The sequence below is a fragment of the Peromyscus eremicus genome, chromosome 10 (assembly GCF_949786415.1).
Source record: "Peromyscus eremicus chromosome 10, PerEre_H2_v1, whole genome shotgun sequence".
NCBI lineage: Eukaryota > Metazoa > Chordata > Mammalia > Rodentia > Cricetidae > Peromyscus > Peromyscus eremicus.
In genome coordinates, this window is record NC_081426.1 from 45720481 (window position 1) to 45742896 (window position 22416).

Sequence of the window (22416 nt, forward strand, 5' to 3'; positions counted from 1 at the left end):
GGTGTGTGGCTATTCAAGCCTATCAGGTTGGGCCTCAGTTCTACTACTCTCAAGTCTGACTTCAAGAGTGCTTTCCAAAGAATCAGTAAAGGTTTTTCCCCAGAAATAAGTGTTCACATTCTTGGTCTCAAGCTCATGTAGCTCTTTTAAAGCCTACTAGGAGCCAGAGATCAACCAATAGTTAAGAACCCATATTGTTCTTACAGAGGACACGAGTTTGGTTCCCAGCACCCTCTTTGGATAGTTCAAAACTGACTATAAAGCCAGCCCAAGAGGATCTGACACACACACACACACACACACACACACACACACACACACACACACACACACAAAATTAGAGCTTGTAGGTTTTAAGAAACTTCTTACCTTACAAACCCAACAGGTCAGATAATTGATGACAGTATGTAAGGAATGCTAACAAACTGAAAAATGAGAAATCCTGTTACTGTACAGGGTCAGGCACAAGCCCCAACTTACATGCTGGACTTCACAGAGATCAGATCATCAACCTGTACATGTTTAGAAAAATATGAGCTCGCTCTCAGACGTTAAAGTGACTATTTGGCTAAAAATACCTCATGAGGGCCATACATATACATTAGCAGTCTACATCTGACCCCACTGGCTACCTTCCTATTGCCTCTCCCTCAAACCTAAATTAGCTGGCTAGCTACAAATCAAATATTCAAGTCCAAAGCCCTTCTAATTCACAGCCTTTACCATAGTAGTCTGCTCTGCGATGGGCACTTGCTGAAATGTTTTACTTTTTGTTTTCACCTACTCAAATTTAAGAAAAATAGGTAATTATGAAATTTGACAAACCTGTAGCAAAATAGTGTAACATCTGAAAATAGCAGTTTTCTAAGTTACACTTGACTTACTGTATAATCGTACAAGCTCAAGTTTAACTCAAGAGAACTGAAAACTATGTCCATATAAAGACCCATAAATACATTAGAAAGTCAAATATAGACTCAACTCTAACTAGCAAATATATAAATATGGCATGTAACAAAGTAATGAACAGTAACACTGACATATACATGAGTCTTAAAAAGAAAGACATAAAACAGTATGTAATTCCACTTATGGTCCCGTTAAAAGGCAAAACTAAAAACAGAAAAATACAATGGTTGATGAGAACAATGGGAACACAGACAGTAATTTGGAGGGGCCATGAAAAATTGTGTATTATAATTACTACTGTGTATTTGCCTAACTTTGTCAAACTACATAAGGCACAGTTTCCTACATGTAAATTATACTTCAATAAAGCAAAACTTTAAAAACTCTGTTAGCCAGAATGCTACTAATCATCTAGGAATGTAAAACATTAAAAATTCAAGAAGGGAGACCTTCTGAAAAGAGGCAGCTGACCCCAATGGTTCATACTTTTTTTTTTTTTTTTTTTTTTTTTTTTTGGTTTTTCGAGACAGGGTTTCTCTGTGTAGCTTTGTGCCTTTCCTGGGACTCACTTGGTAGACCAGGCTGGCCTCGAACTCACTGAGATCCACCTGGCTCTGCCTCCCAAGTGCTGGGATTAAAGGCGTGCGCCACCACCGCCCGGCGGTTCATACTTATTAACTTACTCCACTGCTTACTGGCTTCACTCTCCTGTGACTTTAATATTTTTCTTAAGATTATGTATACAGCCGGGCGGTGGTGGCGCACACCTTTAATCCCAGCACTCGGGAGGCAGAGCCAGGCGGATCTCTGTGAGTTCGAGGCCAGCCTGGGCTACCAAGTGAGTTCCAGGAAAGGCGCAAAGCTACACAGAGAAACCTTGTCTCGAAAAACCAAAAAAAAAAAAAAAAAAAAAAAAAAAAGATTATGTATACAGTGTTCTGCCTCTGTGTGTGTGTGTGTGTGTGTGTGTGTGTGTGTGTGTGTGTGTGTGTGTGTATATATATATGCATGCCAGAAGAGGGCACCAGATTTCATTATAGTTGTGAGCCATCATGTGGTTGCTGGGAATTGAACTGAGTCAGGGCTTCTAGAAGTGCTCTTAACCTCTGAGCCATCTCTCCAGCCCACTTGTCTGATCTTAACTGATCCTGTCTTGGGTATCCGTTTCTTACCATGTTCCTTGCACCTGAGATGATCCTGGACAATACCAGTTTACTTTTAGAGTCAGCTTCCCACAACGCCTCCTGGAGCTAGCAATGGTTTAGAGCACTTACAAAAGGAATTACACTAGTCAGTAAAGTACCTGCCAATCAAGCGTAAAGACCCGAGTTTAGATTCTCAAAATCACTTCAAAACAGAGCACTGTGGCACTCATCTGGAACCCTAGCCACATAAGGTAGACAAAGAAGATGGACCAACAACACACGTACCAAGAATTACATAAATGTGTCCTTTCTAAAGTTCTAAGTTCTTAATCAAGTTCAATCTACTCTATTCTAGTTCTGGTATATAACTTAGTGGTGCAGCAGGCCCTAAACTCAGTCCACAATATTCCACCCCCACCCCACAACTACAATCTGTTAACTATGAATGAGTCTACAACAATTTTAAGGAGAGAAAAAAACAAACATAGTAATTTAAAAACAAAAGTGTAGGACACCTGCCTAACACCCAGGTATAAGCACACCATATCAAGTAACAATGAGACTAGCAAGGAATACTTTTGTTAGGCTGAGTTCAACTGCCCTGAGACAAAACTCAAGTTTCCATAACCTACAACTATATGTGTCTTACTGGTGATAAGGCTAAATACTTACTCTTGTGTAATTGCTTCCTATGGAGCTTTTTACTCATGGGTCTTAAAAGCCAAGTTTTATGGGGACCAGCAACAAAAAATATCTGAGAAAGTAATTTCCTTTCCAATTCCTCCAATACGTGTTACATGCAAAATATAACCAACAACTATCTACCAAGCTTGCTTATTTTTACATTTATAATTCATATGGATCAAATTTCATTGCATACTGGTGGGATGGCTTATCAGGCAGATACTTACCAACAAACCTAACAATCTGAGATCAGTCCCTAAACCCACATGGCAGGAGGACCAGGATAAGAGAAAAAATATATATATATGTAAACAACGAGCTCATAAGCCAGAATCAAAGAGGAGTCTAATCAGCTTCTCTAAGAAGTGTAGGAGTCAGCCTAAGAATCCTAGGGTTGTTAGGTACATCTGAGTACCTTTCATAGCCTCCTAGTAGGTTCTGCTAAAAATGCTGGAGGTTAAGAGTGTCTAACACTCTGGTTCTGTTTTTCTTAAGACATAGTAAAAGAAGAAAGAAATGACTGTGGAGTAGTTCTTTGCAGATAACTCAATTTCTCTTACTGTTGAGGCCAATGAGTCAGCTTTGTCTTCCCCTCATCAATCTGATGTGGTTTCCTAAATATCCTGAACTGCGGGGCATTATTTAATAAAAGGCACACTAAAAAGTATCAAATCACCTGAAACTGACACACATTCTTTCATATTTAAAAAACTGAAGAGGCAAAGGCAAGAGAATCTGATTTCTGTGATTTCTGAGGCCAACCTGTTCTACACAATGAGTTCGAGGCCAGCCAGGACTTCATTTTATAGTGAGACCCTGTCTCAAAACAACACAAAAAGAGAAAGGCATTCAATTTTAATAATAATAGTAATAATAATAGTCTGCAAGTAGAAAAATTTATTGGAGTACCTTTGGCCACATCAAGCATCTCATTTTGGTTTCAAAAGGATTTTAGTTTGTCTACTGCCTGTTAATAGAAAGGTTAAAATTTTTATTTTAACATACTATACAAATTACACTATAAAAAGCTTCCAACATTCAATATTTAGTAAACTAATGGTGATCCACAATACTGCTCCCTCCTATCCAATACAAATAAACACGTGCTATGGGCTGGAATGCTTAAACTGTTCATCTGAGTATAATAAGATCTGACAAAAATGCATTTAACAAGGTAATAAATTATCAGCCTTATGAAATGAACTTTAAGAAAAATGAGGAGAAAGCCATTCTTCCATTATTCTGTCTCTGGGGATCCAATTTCAAAAACTATTACACACTTTATCCCATTAGATCCCATACTGATTATCCTAACAAAGCGCTACATTATGCTCTTTAAAACCTGGCTTTAATGACTACTGTACCTAAGGAGCACTCCTTTCGAAAAATGCTAAATATGTAATAACAGTATGATTACAATGAGAAAAGAAAAATCGCAACCCTTGGGAAAAGCAGCTGCTATACTTAGAGACTAGAATAAAAGATACCAAAGGACTTGGGCCAAGATTAGTATAAATAGACTTTATTGAAGTCAGTGCCTCTGTACGGAGACAGAAGATTGTGTCTACATAAGCACAAGTTGTAACATTTCACAACTTCTAAAAGGAATGTCAACAATTACAACGATCATGCATACCATGGTCGATAATCACATTTTAGAAGCATTTTCAACCATTTCTAAAGAAATGCTTGTAACATTGTTATATATAGAACTACTTTCAATAAACTGCAAAACATTGATCGACTTTTCCAGTATGAGCTACAGTGTCAACACAAAAGGGAGGCATAAATGTTTAATTTATGAAATCAAAATGGAATATTTACTGTAAAGAAAAAATTAAAAAGCTTTCAAATAAAGGCCATTATTGAACCAACATGAAGAGCACAACTTGAACTTGACTTCATTCATCTTTTAAAGCTGTCCTCTGAATAACTTCAGTTCTAAGCAGTGAATTCAGTACTGTGAATATTCCTTGGATTGAAGTTTGGCAATAATGCGGTCCAACTGTCTCTTTGCTTCACACTGTGGGAAATTGCTCATGTCATAATATTGAGGGGCAATTTTCACCAACCTGTCCAGAGGGGGGGGGGGGGGAGGAAGTTATGAAATCAAGATTTTAAGTAAGTACCAGTTACTAAAAAGCTAGGAATTAATCGTATCATTGCTGAATAAAGGCAAATGTTCAAATACAAATCAAACATAAGAAATATAAACCTACATTTTTATGAACATCACTTTTAGAAATGTCAGCTTAGTAAAAATACTAATTTTCTGTTAATTTATCAACTTTGAAAAAGTATCAGAATTAATTTTCAAAAATTTACTTGCATATAACACAATATGAAAATAATACAAAGCTATGAAATGTTTCATTTGACCACACTACTTTAACCCAAATTTTGAAGTTTACGTAAATGTGACATGTTCCATAAACTATGAGAGTCAAATAACTTCATCTTCTCATTCTCATTTAAAAACTACAAATGCTTATGAAGGCTAACTATACATTTGTCCCCTCCTCAGCAAAACATGATAAAACGGTAATTTTCTACACATTTGAAGTGTCAAAAGTCAAAATCAGTGATGCATGGGAACTGTAAAATACTAAGTGACACCACCTAACATAAATGCTTTCTAGTCCACTCTGGACTGACATTTCCTTAACTTATAAAATGGTGAAATGGGTGGGTAGGGAGGAATAACAAGGGTAGCTAGCATCTTGCTAAAAGTTGAGCAGTCAGTCGTAATTAGAACTTGTAGAAACTAATATGCTAACTGAGATACAACTTGATGTAATTTTTATCTTTGCATAGGTCCAAAAAACTCCAACATTTAATAAGGACAAATAAAATACTTTTAATAAAAACAGGTGAATTATTAAAGACAAACATCTGTAACCAGAGACTATACAAAATGGCACCAAAGAAAGTCCTGATACTATTCATGTCCCTGCCCACACCAAAATTCCCACTGTCCTCTCACCAAAAAACTGACTAATAATTCATCATACTCTGTAAATCCTAGATCTATGCATAAGAATATACACATCTAAGTGAGAAGACCAAGCTATACAATGAGCAGAGAAGGCTTTATCTACTACAACAGAGCCAACTTCTATCCACAGCAAACTACTAAAACTGAAATTAAAATCAAAGAGTATGCTTACCATTCTGGCTTGATATCTGTACATGTCCGGATATAATTCTTCGTTGTCAGCACGAACTCATTATAAAGCACCCATTCAGGCTTGTGATCAAGCACAGTAGAGGGATGCAACTGGACCACCTGGTTATCTTTCACAGTTAAGTAATGCCCTGTTCGTTCTAAATGTGCCACCTGAAACCAAAGCAGTAACAAGTAAAATAATTCCAAAATAATATGAGATATTTACAAGAAAACAAGCAGACTTAGGCTTTAGAAAAAAAAAGAAATTTTTTTTTTAAGATTTCGCACACACCTGTGCCTGCATATCTGTGTACCACATGTATGGCTGCCTGAGACCAGACAGAAGAGGGTGCTGGATCCCCTTGGAACTGGAGTTACAGACTTTTAGTTACAGACCTTGGTTGTGAGGATTGAACCCAGGTCCTCTGGATGAGTAGTCAATACTCTTAACCACTGAGCCATCTCCCAGGCTTCATGCTTATTTTTATTCAAAGGTTATTGCAAAAGGTATTTTGCAAAATAAAGTCACACAAAATTCAATTTTTCAGTATTCCCGAAATTTTACTGAACATAGATAGGCACACCCATTTATGGCTGCTACCACACTACCACGGCAAGCAGAACTAAGAGGTTGTGACACAGATTTGATGAATACATACAGCCTATTATCTATTATCTGGTCCTTCCTGTCTCAGACATGTCTGGACAGGGCTCTACAGAGTAGATAAGTAGCACCATACTCATAACTGAAGTAAAGAAAAGAAACCTAAGCAAACAGAAAACAGCAGCCTACAAAGAAAAGAAAATGGTAAGAAAAAAGAATGGGAACAGAGGTCACATAATTCTTTCCTGTATTTCTTTGGCTAATAATACACTTAGACTGGTGGCTGTGGGATGGTCTTTCTGTACACTGTGAATATGTGTTGCTACTATTGGTTAATGAAGAAGCTGTTTTGGCCTATGACAACAGAGGACATAGTCAGGCAAGTAATCCAAGAGAGATGCAGGGAGAAGGCAGAGTTGGGGAGATGCTGTGTGCCTCTAGGGGGGCAGATTAATAGAAATAGGTTAATTTAAGATGTAATAGCTAGCTAACAATATGCCTGAGCCATAGACCAAATATTTTGTAATTAATATTAAGCCTCTGAGTGATTATTTTATAAAAATGGCTGCTGCCCAAGTGGGACTGGGCGGGATTGAGAAACTTCAATCTACCAACTGGTGATATGTAACATCTACCGAAAACATGACAAAAAGTTTGCCCTTTCCAATTCTAGAATTTTGCATATGATGAACAATGTCATTCAATAAATATTTATACTAAGTACATACTACTAGATGCCAGGTAACATTTGTTGATGCTTCTAAGAATAGGAGTTGAGATACTACAGTTTTTTAAAGATATACACACACCCTGAGTGCTCTATGTACATGTATGCCTTTATGACAGAAGAGGACATCAGATCCCACTACAGATGGTTATAAGTCATTATGAGATTGCTGGGAACTGAACTCAGGACCTCTGAAAGAGCAGCCAGTGCACTTAACTTGAGCCATCTCTCTAGTCTGATAGTACAGTTTTTAATCACAGCTTTATCAGAGTGTGAGCGTGAGCGTGAGCGTGAGCGTGAGCGAGAGCGAGAGAGAGAGAGAGAGAGAGCGCGAGAGAGAGAGCGCGCGCGAGAGAGAGAGAGAGAGAGAGAGAGAGATAACGAAAGCAAATTTAAGAAATACCAAGAAAAAGCTGGTATATATTAAATACTAAGAATATAATTAAGTCTGGAGAAAAAATATTCACTCCTAACTGCATTATTCACCTTATACTACAATAAGCATTCTTCCAACCTAGAGAGACACACATCTGCATCCCAGCACCTGGGAGGTAGAGGTAAAAGGTCCACTGGAGCTCCAGGCCACCCTTTTTGTAAACCTTTTCTCACAGAACCATCAACCCACTTTTCCGGTTACTTTGATTCAAAGACAGCTACTTCACAGAATCTCCTTTGGTTTTACATAATGGAATCAAATGCATCCAGACTCCTAGCTACTGAACAGAGAGATAAGCTTTGAGGCTGATGTACTTAGTTTAAGAAATATTCAATGATAGAATAAACAAGCATGAGCTAGAGGGGATGATTTATTGTACTACCAGAAGAATTTTTCAGGTATCATTTTGATTTACCTGACCCTTAAAATAATTTTTCAGCAGCTGGAGAGGTGGCCTAACAATTGAGAGCACTGGCTTCTCATCCAAAGGTCTTGGGTTCAATTCCCAGCGCCCACTCTAACTCAATTTCAGATGACCTGACACCTCCAGCTTCACCAGGCATGCAAGTGGTCCAGACATACACACAGGCAAAACACCCATATATAAAATAAAACGTTAAAAGATGCTCAGGGTATTCATCTGGGTTTTTTTTATTCCACTTCCAATAACCTTTAATACAGTACATTTAAATTAAATAACTTATAAGGAGGAAAAATTAAGAATGGCTTAAATCAAAAGACACTTGGATTTTGCAATGTCCCAAGTTAGTCATAAATAGCAATGTGCACTATGTAGAAATACAAAATAAATGTAGTTATTTAGATGTGGAGACACAGGGGCTGGAGAGATGGCTCAAGAACCAGCTTCCAGAGGATCCAGGCTTGATTCCCAGCACTTACATAGTATGCACATGTATAAATATGTGTATATATTTGTATATAATACATGTATACATATACATTCATATTTACAAATATAAATATGTGTATGTATACATATTAACACATTTCCAATTAAGACCAAGATTTTGAGAAACCTTAAAACATTTATCCAAAGTCAAGGGTTGAAATAAGAATGCTTATTTCAAGAATATTCTTATAAATATCTCATAATTGTACCGGAAAATGGCCAAAGTATCCATTTGTTATATAACACAGACTCTAGTAACAAAAAACAAGTATTTCTAAAATTATATCCAAACAAACAAGACTTCTAGCTTTGCTAATCAATGTACTAACTTATTACTCATTAGACAGGATTCTACCCATACTAATTCATTCAAAGAAACTAGACAAAATTTAGAACCAATTTTTATACATACTCCCCAACTCAAACCAAACCAAAAAAGGGAACTAAGAAGCAATTACACGAACAATTATAGACTCTTGATCTAACTACTTACCTGTTGTTGTTTTTTTCTCTTTTGGGGGGCACACCACCCAGCTCCCAAATAAATTATACAAGGAGGCTTAGTCTGAATTATGAATGTCTAGTCTTAGCTTGGCTTAGTTTCTTGCCAGCTTTTCTTAAATTATCCTTTTACCCTCTGGGCTTTTCCCATTCTCTTACTTCTGTAAATCTTACTCTTACTCTGTGGCTTGCTGTGTAGCTGAGTAGCTGGAATGTAGAGTCCTCCTCCTTCCCTGGCTAGTTCTCTCTTCTCCTCCTCCCTGATTTCTCCTTCCATTTATCCTGTCTGCCTGCCAGCCCCACCTATCCTTTCTCCTACCTTGCTATTGGTCATTCAGCTTTTCATTATACCATCATCAGATGTTTTAGACCGACACAGTAACATAGCTTCATAGACTTAAACAAATGCAACATAAACAAAAGTAACACCTTAAAGTAATATTCCCCAACACTTACCTGCATAAAATAACCAGTAACCAATGCTTTTCTTATATTAATATAATAGTCCCTGCTTGTGAAATCTGTACTTCGACGAGGCAAATTAAATCTGTCCATAATTCTTGATAGCTGCTGGCGTACATTGTCTGCAGACATCAGGGACCGGTAGTTAATGAAGTTGTCATAACACCACTGAACAGATTCATGATCTAAAAAGTTGAAGGGAAGGAAAAAGAGGGGACCATGAATCATCCACACAGTAGAAAATTCTGAAAGGTAACTTTTTATAAAAAATAGGGCTGGAGAGATAGCTAAGTCGTCAAGCATGTGTACTGCCTTAGCAGAGGACAAGTGGGTGGTTCCTAGCACCCATGTTGGGCAGCTCACATTGGGACACCTGTAGCTCCAGCTCCAGGGGGATCTGAAGCCTCTGGTCTCCTAGGGCACTTGCATTCCCCCACAGACAAGACAGACAGAAACAAAGACACACATACATGAATAAAATCTTTAATAAGAAAAAAGTATAAACTAAACAACTTAGAGAAAAACATTTACATACATAATTTTCTCTAAATAAATTTTATATTACCAACTTTTCTTAAAAATAAACAATAACCCTCATTCAAATGAATTAAAAGAAACAGTACTAAGGTTTCTGACTAATAGATGGCAAAACAATGATTTTGAATCAATGGTTCTTAGCAAATTGAATTATTTACCTATTAACAGCCACCTGGCTGTTTCCAACAAAGGATTATTAGACACTGGTAGATTCAGAGAACTTGGTAAAATGCCAGATTTTGCTCATTTTCAAAGAAATCACAGCCTTAACTGAAGAAAATCAAATACAACATTAAGTAATGAAGTGAACTTCAAATAACTAGCATGATGCTCTCTAATAGTGCCTGAACTGAGATGCTAGACTGTGACTGTGGCACACTTGCCTCAGCAATTTACAAGCAAGCTTTTATTGTCATCTGTGTCCTCCAAGACCTATGAATAAGCACGTCAAGTACTAATAATTTTACTACATGTATTATGAAAAAGTAATATCTTGAAAACTTTCCAATCAACCCAGTATTACTCAGCTCAAAGCTTAAAACGTACAAACTACATCTAAAGAAAGAATTCTTTTTGGAGTGACCTGTTTTTAATTACAGCCATGGAAGAAAACTACACCACCTGCTTCACAGATCTTTTGATATTAATAAATAAAACTGAGGGTTGTCAAAATGGAAAAAGTGTGAAGGAAGAAAAGCATTAAAAACTAAACCATATTGATCTTCCTCAGGTAGTATGTCTGTGGTATATCGTTTTGTCCTCAGTGCTGAGATTCAAGCAACTTAAACAGACTAAATAAGTACATAGGTTCATCATTATAAAATACATTGCAATTTCAGAATAAAGAGTAAGCAGGAGTATGAAATACATCTTCAAACTAAAGAATATGACTAAAAGTTGGGCAATGAAAATCTCTAAACTAAGGTGTTGCTGATTTGCACACCCTGATTAAGAATAAAGTTTCTCAAAGTTTCTCATTTAGAAATCAAACATCAAAGACTAACAAGAGCTGGGTGTGGTTAAACACACCTGCTGTCTAGCTACTCAGAAAGGGAGTGTCACCTATCTCAATATTGGCTTGGGTAAATCTATCAACTAGCCAACTGACTAATCAAATGACAATTTTAGTTAAGATAAACAAGTGTCACCTGATGGCTCTACCATATTTCTAAATTGGTAAGAAATAACTCAATGAGACAAAAATCTAAAACTAGTGCTACCTACTCACTCCTTACAATGCTAAGAGCTACTCTTAATATTCAAAGGCAAGCCAATTGCAGATTAGAATGAAACCTTCCACACACAAAGGTGTTAAAACACTTAATTGTCTATACTGTACAGATATTAAAATGTCATCTTATTAACATAACATCTTAAGCTGTCCCGTATATTCTATCCATAGTCTCCAGTGAAAAATACCTTCACCAGTATTTAAAGCATACCTACAAGTCCAATGTACTCAATATTTTAATTAACAAGATTTAAAAAAAAAACCTTAAAAATAGGACATGAAATAATCAAGTAATGGTAAGGTATCTGGAAAAGTTTGTTTTGGAAAAGTTTGTACTGTAAAAGGTGACAGTTAGTGAATAAAGGGTAACTGTTCCGCTTTGAAAGGGTCTGTTCTATCAAACACATCTGCTGCCTCTGGTATAATACAAGGACAGAGTATCATAACAGGCCTAAAAAAAAAACAACCAAGGCTTGCCACCCTTTCCTAGTAGCTACAAGCATTCAGTATAAAACAATCATGTCTCTAAAGAATTAGTTATTTTCTAATTTTTTTCTCCCCTCTAGCTTCTGCCCCTACTACAACAGGCAGAGTAAGACTGCTGTGGATATCCGCTGTTTAATGTTTTCACCAAATCACCCACCCAAAAGTCAAAATACTTACATATAAATACTGTTTTAATTCCATAATTGATTTTAAATGAAATTGAAAATATTTTGAAAGCTTTTTTTAATTGTAACAACTACAGTATCAGAAATTTGAGAAATTTAACATTGAAGTAGACAGTTACTGTTTTCCAGTTTTTCAGTTTATTGAGACAGGGTTTCTCTGTGTGGCCCTGGCTGTCCCCAAACTCTTAAAGATCTGCCTGCCTCTCCCTTCCAAGTGCTGGGATTAAAGGTGTGTACCACCAGCACCTGTCTAATATTTTCCAGTTTTAGAGAAATAATACAGGTGACCTTTTCCCTTCATGTTTACAGACCACTTGCAGTTAATGACTGAGAACAGTAACTCAAACCTATTCTTTCTGTTTGTTGGTTTTATTATTATTGAAAAATATACAATAAATAGAAATAAAACATGAAACACATCACAATTTTTCTGTTAGTAGTAAATTTATACAGGGCCCATTTTTATTACTGTATTTCTCAAGTTTTCTGTGATTGTTCCTTTTTCCCTTATTATAAACCTAAACAATTTTGGAAAAGATTGGCAATTCTATTTTAAATGCTAGTCAGGAGATTTTCAAATGAACCTCTGGATTTGTAATGTAAAGTTGTCACAGATAATAAATGAAAGTGAGATGAAGAAACATCTTCTATGTTGCAAGTGACATTTAGACAAAAGAGTTCCTTCAATCTAATTTTACTTACTTTGTTTAAAAGCGTGGTAGACATTCAGCAGTGTCAGATGATCTCCATCTATGTGGGCAAATCTCATCTTGGCCTCATCTGCAGCTTTCTTGGCCTCCGTGGGGCGAACAAAACACTGTGGGACTAAACAAGGTTGGTATGGGCCCAACACAAACGCCCATATCGATGAGTCACGCATTCACAGATAGAGGAACAAGGCCTAGCTAGGTCAGTTCACAGAGCATAGGGCAGGGCAGGATGGCCTCCAACTGCATCTTGGACTGTTTACTACCTTGATTTGGTACATCACCTAACCACATCTGTAAGACAAGAGGGTTTCAAAGCTACAGAGTACCTGATTATTTTAACTAGATCTAAAAGTAGGCATCAAAACAGCTATTCTGAAGGCCATCAATTACTAGAAAGCTCAACTTATTTCAAAAACCAGTGCTGATAGCTCTACCAATAACCAGAAATATGGTGTCAATAGCCTTTTAATAAACTAATTTTTCAAAAGGCCATCCATTCACCCCACTGAATGGCTGTAGTTAGGAAGCTGTACTTGCCCACTGAATAACTAAAACAACTTTGCAACCATTCTACTGCCACATTTCTATCAAAATTGTTTCCCTAAATCTGTGGCTATTACCAACTGGTGGGTATCACTATTAGCACCGGTAAGCACAGCATATGTAAACACACACACACAAAAAAAAAAAAAAAAAAAAAGAAAAGAAAAAGAAAAAAGAAAGAAAGAAAAATTCAAGAAATCTCGGGTTTGAAGATAGCAGTAGTGGTGGAAGGTTAAACCGCCTTAGAATTAAGAAAATTCAAGGCTGGGATATTCAATAATGCTGCAGCATTTTAATTAAAAAAATCAGTAAATAAAGCCCCAAGTTTAAAAAATTTGAATCAAACCCTCAATATAAAAGTAAATCCAATATTAAAGAGTTGACAATTAGTCTAAAACAATCAATATTTCAAGGGTCATCAAAATATTGAACTACAGTAGTTTTTTAGAGCCTCAACGTTAATTCACAAACTTTTAAGTTGTTACAAACTATGCACTACATTTTTTTTTAAATACAACCTTCCTTAATTCACTTTAGCAATTCCATAGTTATCAAAATAAATACTTAACAAGCTTGGGACTTTTCGATGTATTCTGAAGCTTTTATAACCTTACCAATAAAAATCATGAATTATCAGTTCAGATAGAAGAAAATGGGAATAATCGACAATGAGATCAAATACAGTATCAAATTATTCTTTCCCATACAGTTTTCCCCTTTAAAGATGAAAGTAGCCAAACAAAGACATCAATGCAATCATAGTAAACATTAAAGGTCTTGCTTAATGTAACTGAAGCAAGGTAACTCATAAGTACAGAAACATCTCACAGCTCTAAACACTAACATGAAATAGCCACCAGAGTTGAACAGGAATAAATAGACTCCATAGGCCTCTGGTTTCTAACTCAGAACCTCAAACTAACTAGCAAACAAAGCTTCACAAAGCTCTAACTGCTTTTTGGCATGACTTTTCCCTCACTGCACATTTTAACATTATCCAGAAAATGGCCTGTTTAAAAAAAAAAAATCACTTAATGTTTAATCTCTTGATATCTAAAGAGAACCACCAGTAAACTGTTTTCCCTAATTCCTCATCTAACTGGGTGAGTTCACTCTCACCACAAGGACCAACTGTAAAGAACTAATACTCTAAACACAACAGTACTGTTTACTATGTCTGATACGAGAACCTACAGGAAAAAAATCCTGGCAGGTAACAGACAAGCACACTAATAATTCTTGCCCTAACTTGCCTCTAAAAACTAAAATCTTGGGAGAAATACAACTGGGAGAATATAACAAAACATATAAGCAAGGCAGACACCAACCTACCACCACCTCTGCAAATTTCTTTAAACATTGATACTGCCCTGCCCATCTGCTCTGAGTCTGATCAGTCATAACTCTGCAAGAAAACATTTAGCTACTTCTTAAATAAAAGTCACACCGTTAGAATATACCATACATCTGAACTATGCCATAATTTTATATTTAGAAAGCTTAATTATTCTTTAATTCCATAGTATTTGAATTTACGGCATTAAGTAATCAGGACCAATAAACCACTCTGCAATTAGAAGTCAGTTCTCTCTAGTACTGAAACTAGTAGTATACAGTAGTTTGATTTTCAGTATTCTTATTTTCTACTTTTAGCTTTAAAAGAAAAATCATTTGTTTGCAACATTTCCTCTCCTTTCTGGAAATCTAATTTCCAAGTTAGATTAAGTTTCATTGCCACTAAGAAACAGCACTATTTTCTCAATGTAAAGTTTGTAAAATTGTCATGTTTATCAAGAAGTTATATTTTTTAACCAAGTGTTTTTCTGCCATTTTAAGAGTATCAAAATCAGATTCTGATTAAGTCCCAAATGATACATTACTACTTCTCTGTGACACTAAATCAGAAACTCATGTTTGTCACTGAATACACATACATGTAAAAAAGGCTCAATTTAAATGTAACACAGGCTCACTGAATAGTGTCAAACACTAACCAAGTTTTTGTACTTTCAATAGACCTTTAAAATAGCACTAATGGATCTAAAGAAAAAAATGCAGTTACGCTTGCATTCAAACAATTCCTATTGCAATTTCTATTTGTACTCAATAGAGCCAATGTTTTCCTTTATTTTGTAAACAGAAACTTTAGTTTTGTAAGGGTTTTATAAAGCTATTTAGAAGGTATTTAGGAAACAAACTAAGTTCCTTCAAACCATCTATTAAATCTACTGTCATGCTGAATAATGATAACGATAAAAACCAACAAAGGAAGTTCACCCCGACTCTGAAGAGCTGGGCTTTTGGTCCCTCCCCTCTATTACCTGACAACATAGCAGTAATAGATAGGACCTCATTAGAACAGTTGTAGTCACAACTTGCAATAACCATTTTAGCGAGCTGTGGATCTAGAGGAAACTCTGCCATCATGGATCCCAACTCAGTCAGATCTCCATCATCATTTAAAGCAGCCAAATAATTCAAAAGTTCTAGGGCTCTCATCAGAGTTTCAGGAGCTAAGGGAAAAATTAGACAAGTTGTCTTAAGTAAGCAAAAAAAAAAATGACAAAGTGCAAACTATTTATTATAAGCAATCTCATTTTTCACTCTATATTGGACCCAGATCAGAACTCAAATTGTCATCAAATTCAACAACACAGATATAGCAAACAACACTACACTAAAATGACTTTCAAGCCAGGAATGGTGGCAAATACCTGTAACTCCTGCATGTAGAAGCCAGGAGAATCAGTTCAAGGATGTCTTTAGTAAGACTGAAGCCAGGACAAAATTACTTTTTCATAAAAAATTAGAAATATTACAATTTTTACATTTCTATGCCCTGGCAATAATCCAGTTAACCTAGATTCCCAGACTAACATCTAGAGGGGCTTATTCGGTCACATAACTGCCACCTTTCGTAAAGTTGTAATACTACTTCATAAGACCAATCTTAATGCATAATGGAGGCAAAAGGTAAAATGTACTTGATATACATACATACATCACACACACACAATACACATATACACACATGCTGTACAGGATACACAGAAAAATGTCTTTGGTTAACAGAGGTGATAAAGGTCCTGATTTAAGTCATACCTGGTGGGTCCATAAAATCAAAATGTACCAAATCATCAATACCAAGCTTCTTCAATTGTAATACAACTGATCCTAAATTAGAGCGCAAAATCTCAGGATAGGTGTTATCCTAATAAAAGAAAAACACATGTTACGGTAATAATACCCTTAGTCCCTGTCTCCTTGCTTTAGTATTACAAACCTTGTACATAACTATCTCGTGGGGGGAAAAAAATACTTGAGAATTATACTAAAAGAAAAATCATGCCACTCCTTCCAACTACCTCTATAATGTATGTGTTTTAGAGCTAACCACTTCAACTGGACATGGTAAAAATAAAACAAATACATCAATAGGTTATACCATGACTCATTCAGGGTAAAGGTAAAGAGCTTAGGCTCTAAAAATGTTAGCTGAAATAAAGGAAGTTCCTTTCCTTCAATTAGAACATCACATTTAGTCTTCTAAATATACAAGGTACAGCAATACTCCTTACCTGCATTTCTGTTTTATAAGCTTTCTCTGTGTAAAGCCGGAAGCACTTTCCAGGTCTGGTTCGCCCAGCTCGACCAGCCCTTTGCTGAGCTGAAGCTTTACTAATTGCTGTCACCAAAAGAGACTCAACTCTGATTCTAGGATTATATACCTATTGGAATGGAAACAATTAATGATTCTTTCTTCAGCAAAACACAAAATTGAGCCCAATACAATCACTCACAGGCCACGATTAATGCCGAAATAAAAGGTAGTTTTGCTGACCATGAAAATCAGCTCCCATGATTAGAACTGCTCACTCATGTCATGATCCACCTTTCTTTCAGGCATTCTGGCTACCATTCCAAAAGGCTGAAGCTAAAACATACATCTGTCTCTTTTAACTTAAACTTAGCTATATTCTTTAGAGAAGAAAGAATTTTGCCTGGCCCTTGCCAAGAAAGGACAGACAGCAATTTAACATGTTGGTTGTTTTGTTTTTTGTGGTTTCTTGAGACAGGGTTTCTCTGTATAGCTTTGGAAGTTTTCCTGGAACTCACTCTATAGCCCAGGCCGGCCTCAAACTCAGAGATCCGCCTGCCTCTGCCTCCCGAGTGCTGGGATTAAAGGCGTGTGCCACCACTGCCAGGCTTAACATCTGTTGTTAAGAATGGGCAGTAAGTAACTTGGTTAAGTTAGTTACATGTATTCACTTTAATTTCTGAAAGCCAAAATTAGGGAAGTAACCCCAAAAATGACTTTAACCACAAGATGAGCAAGCATTAAGCACCCTCAAGCTCACGCTGTATGAAGTAAGCTCCAGAATAGTTACCTTTTGCTTTGCAAATCCAGGGTCAATCACAAACACCACACCATCTATTGTCAAAGAGGTCTCTGCTATGTTAGTTGACACAACCACCTGTTCAGGAAGCAAGCAACATTACCATGACTTAAAGCTAAGACACCGTCACTGACAGAAGGACTTTTAAATCAGTAAATAAAAGATCTAAGACTTTCTCTTCAATGACTAAGGCCTTAAAAGACAAACTAAAAGTGCAATATTAACCATTTCAACTTACCTCAACAGCAATTTTTCAATACAACTTTGTTATCAACTAAACTGATTATCCAAACAAATAGAAATGTAGCATCAAAAAGAAAGTAATGAAAAATAAGCACAGTTTATAAAATCTCTTAATTGAATGAATGTCTTTTCAAAGTTCAAACAGCATGTATTTCTTTCAGTATTTTCAGGTACTATTTACAAGGAAAAGTGTACATGTGTAACACTAACTCACACACCCCAATAGTTTGAAGGAAAAAAAAAATGACAGGAAAAAAAGTTAGAATCCAGTAAGCATTGCATCATTCTTACAATAAAATGTGAAAGTTTTACAAAATAGAATGCAGTGTCTACTGTACACACAAAGCATTGTTTGGGAAAAACAAAAACATTTTACCAACAGGGAATAATACTTAATGTATTCACATACTATTATGATAGTCTTTTCCTAAATTTGCATGTTTTTCTGATTTTAGAATGTCTTCAGAAATTTAGTTTGAGAGGGTTCATTCATCTGAGAGAGTGCTTAATTAGCAAGCCCAAAGAACTACATTTGGTTGAAGACAAAAAAAAAAAAAAAAAAAAAAAAAAAAACCTGATCTGACTTGGAAAATGGTGTTATATTTTTTTTCTACAAAGACAAAATATACCAGAAAGAAATATCTTTCTGGTAATGCTGATATTTGGAGACATGTATGCAAGTAGTTGACACTGATGTATCAAAGTATGCTCCTACATAGCCTTTTTAATTTGGAAGGTGAGATTATAGACATAGAAGTTGCAAATGGCAAAGAAATGCTTGAGATTTAAAAGGGAGTTATCTTCTACGTGAAGATAAAATAGCTTTTAGCACAGGACTTGAATGTTAACACAAAATTTCTCAAAAGAGAAGAGCCACAAGAGGGTCAGCTTTGTCACGGATCTTTATGTAAGTACAACTACAGAAACACAGAAGAACTGATAGGACATGTATTTATCCCTGTTCTTTCACTTCAAGAAAAAAAAAAAATTTGTAATTCAAGAGCCTTAAATTCAGTGACTAATGTTTAGTACTAAAATAATATAGACAGTTCCTATTTTCTGATGTCATTATCTAATGGGGAAGATTACCCAAAATACCAGCATAAAAACTTGGATCTACCAACAAGTATTTCAGAACCATTTAATGTCAAAAGGTTTCTTTTACACTGGTCAATTACAAAAAAAATTGACAAATGGCAGAAGTTATTTTCCTATCTATAGATTACATATTTATACACTCAAGAATTAGAAATGAAATAAACATAAAATATATAGTACTAACAGAAAGAAAAGTACAACGCACTGCACTATTCTTGTAAAAAGCCAAGTTTTTGTTGTGACTGGAACAAAGATACACAAATTGTCAAAGCTAGAAATCAAACCAGAATAGTATCAAATTATTAATGTCCCTAAGTGTCAATTTGCTTTTAGAACTCTACATATTAGACTAGTTAACAGAGTTGTGAGGAACAAAATTAGAGATCTGATATTTTAAATGCAATATAAACTACCAAAAACATATACTCCTGACTTCTACATTCAAAAGCTCATGGTTCTGAATACATTTGGGACAGTCAAGGAAGACGGTTATTTTGTGTTATGTTAAAAGTACATTTCATGGGGTTCTTGTAATATACAATGTGATAAAATTTCTTGATGTCATCAATTCTGAGGAATTAAAAATAAGCATCTATGTTAGAACAGAAGCACTGTTCATCACTTGATAGTCAATCTTCAAGTAGCATATATCCTCTGGATATGATGAATAAAACAGATGAAGACTCACATCATGTGCAAAAGGTGGTGGGAAATGTCATCATGCTGCTTAGAATATAAGTAACTTACAAGCTCTGGTGGTTTGAAAGAAAATTGCCTTCATAGGCTCACAGGAGAGGGGAACTATTAGGAGGTGTAGCCTTGTTGGAGGAGGTGTTTGAGCTCTGGGGTCTCAGAAGCTCAAGTCTGGACAGTCTATCACTGTTACTTCCTGCTGCCTGGGGATCCAGATGTAGAACTCAGCTACCTCCCCAACACCATGACTGCCTGAATGCTACCATGCTAATGGCCGCAATGTTAATGGACTAACCTCTGAACTGTAAGCCAGCCCCACAATTAAATGTTTTCTTTTTTAAGAGTTGCTGTAGTCATTAAGACCCTAACTAAGACACAGGCACTATATTTTTTACTAAAATTTCAATATTTAAAGACTATGATGTCCACAAGTAACAAACATCAAGGAAAGTAAGATTATGGAGACAGGTTGTTTCACTTAAAAAATGAACCAGGCGGTGGTGGCACACATCTTTAATCCCATCACTCAAGAGGCAGATCTGAGTTCAAGGCCAGCCTGGTCTATAGAGCTAGTTCCAAGAAAGCCAAGGTTACACAAAGAACCTTGTCTTGAAAACACACACACACACACCTCCAAATATTTAAGAAAAAGTAATTATGCTAACTCAAGCTCTATGTCATTACTTGTGTTTGTTGCTAGGCAAAAACCAAATCATAGTGTGTGGAGTCCTTCAAGTCTGGAGGCTTTTCATTTGATAGTCACTGAGGTCTCTACCACCAAAAGGACAGGATTTAAAAACCACGAAAGGTAGTTTAGGAAGAAAAATACACAAAAGTTGTGAGAATTAAAAAGGCAGTGGTGGCGCATGTCTTTAACCCCAGCACATGGGAGGCAAAGGCAGGCAGATCTCTGTGAGTTCGAGTCCATCCTGGTCTACAGAGTGAGTTCCAGGACAGCAGGGGCTACACAGAGAAATCCTGTCTCAAAAAACAAACGAACAAACAACCAAATAAATAAAAAGATGATTTCTTCTATAGCCTTGACCACTAAATCTTAAAATAGCAGCTGCATCGAAATAACACCACACATACACACATACAAATTTAATAAATGAATAAGTTAATAAATGAATGAAATAAAAGCAAGATATGGTTTATAGAGCTGCTTTGCAACCTCAGGTAAAGCAAGTAGTAAACCTCATCTAGATGTAACAGTTAACCATCCAATTAGGAACTAGTCAGCAGACAAAGTGATCTTGAATTAGTCAAGGGATTTGCATAGGACCAGTGGGAATGTTACAAGCCTTTTCTAGACTGTAACTTTGTAATAAGTGTTCAAAAATAGCCTTGCAAAGTGTTAAAATCTCAGGACTAAGAAAATATCTTAAGGTAAATTGCCCACAATTCAGAGAAAGTTCTCAGTTGGCACCAGCACTAAAATTTCTAAGAATTCTAAGTTATCCTCAATAACTAACCGCTAAATGGAACCAATATATAGTTCACTAACTGCTCTTCAAACACAACTCAGGGTGCCTGGATTGCCCTTAAATTAAGATAATTTGCATCTTTAAGCCACCAGATCATCAGGAGGAGTGTTCCCTGCCATTTCAAAGACATCTTTTTTTTTTTTTTTTCCGAGATAGGGTTTCTCTGCATAGCTTTGGCTGTCCTGTAACTCTCTCTGTAGACCAGGCTGGCCCTGAACTCAGAGATCCACCTGCCTCTGCTTCCTGAGTGCTGGGATTAAAGGTGTGCGCCACTACTGCCCAGCTCAAAAAAATTAGCTAGTACAGTTAACTATCATCAAAACTTCTCCCTTCAAAACCATGGAATCAAGTCCACAAGGGCCAGATCCCTTTTTACTGAGCAATCCATATTTTGAGGCTTAGTAAGCTATAGGTTAAGCAACAGAAAAGAACCCAGCTAACTATTTTAGTCTGGAATGGTGTTTCATGCAGTTATTCCAACATTCAGGAGACTCAAGTAGAAAGTCTGTTGAGATCAGATGGATTAAAAGGACTCTGTCTCTCTCCCTCCTTCCCTCCCTCCCTATTAAATCCTGCTTCATCTTTTGAGTTTAGTGACATACTTCAAATAAATCAGTATTTTAAAACTAGACATACAAAATACAAATATTTTTACCACAAATGTAGTACTTCAGGTTCTTCCTGGATGGCAATATTAACTCTACCACAGATATACTCTAACATGTCCTAGGGAAAGCATGACTGTCTTCTAATAAGGTAACTTCAACCCAATGAAGTGTATTAGATCAGAAATTAGTAGGAACATTTTCAAGTTAACTCACTGCTCTAGTATTTTTCAAAAGTGCAATCTTATTTTCAAGACTATTAAAACCTGAAATCTTAACATCTTAGATTATTTTGAAACTGGTACTGAGCATAGTGCCTTAGTTGGGGTACCCTTGCTCCCTTACCTAGGCCAATTGCACATCCCTCTACCAAAAGAATGTTAATATAGTTCCTGTCCTCAAGGAATCCACGTATTTATGCAATGTGGTAATGCTTCCGAGTCTATATAGAGTCAACATTTAACACGTACTAACTTAAAATTCTATTTTCTTACAAAAACCTCTAGGAAAGGGCCAAAGCACTGAGTTAAAAAACCAAAAAAAAAAACCAACAAACCAATTAGCTGCGGAGTGTCGTACATCTAATAGGACAAAGACGATGTATGGCCATCTTCCCTCCCTTTCTTATAAGTACCCTTCCATCTGCTAAGAACAAAC

The 22416-nt window shown here is 36.2% G+C and overlaps 1 protein-coding gene across 2 annotated transcripts in view; it reads right to left on the minus strand.

The window, feature by feature from the left end:
• Positions 1-4244: 4244 nt before the first annotated feature.
• The window catches only part of Dhx15 (DEAH-box helicase 15), a 43882-nt gene continuing 25710 nt past the window's right edge, over positions 4245-22416 (minus strand). The window contains exons 7-14 of one of the 2 annotated variants that reach the window (XM_059275866.1): positions 17625-17711; positions 16815-16964; positions 16339-16447; positions 15558-15749; positions 12686-12808; positions 9539-9729; positions 5906-6075; positions 4245-4810 (exon numbers count right to left, since the gene is read on the minus strand). In XM_059275866.1, coding sequence (XP_059131849.1) covers positions 4693-4810; positions 5906-6075; positions 9539-9729; positions 12686-12808; positions 15558-15749; positions 16339-16447; positions 16815-16964; positions 17625-17711 — 1140 coding nt within the window. In that variant the 3' untranslated portion in view covers positions 4245-4692. Of the gene's footprint in view, positions 4811-5905; positions 6076-9538; positions 9730-10239; positions 10352-12685; positions 12809-15557; positions 15750-16338; positions 16448-16814; positions 16965-17624; positions 17712-22416 lie in introns of those variants that run through there. The other variant, XM_059275867.1, reaches the window with a different exon arrangement.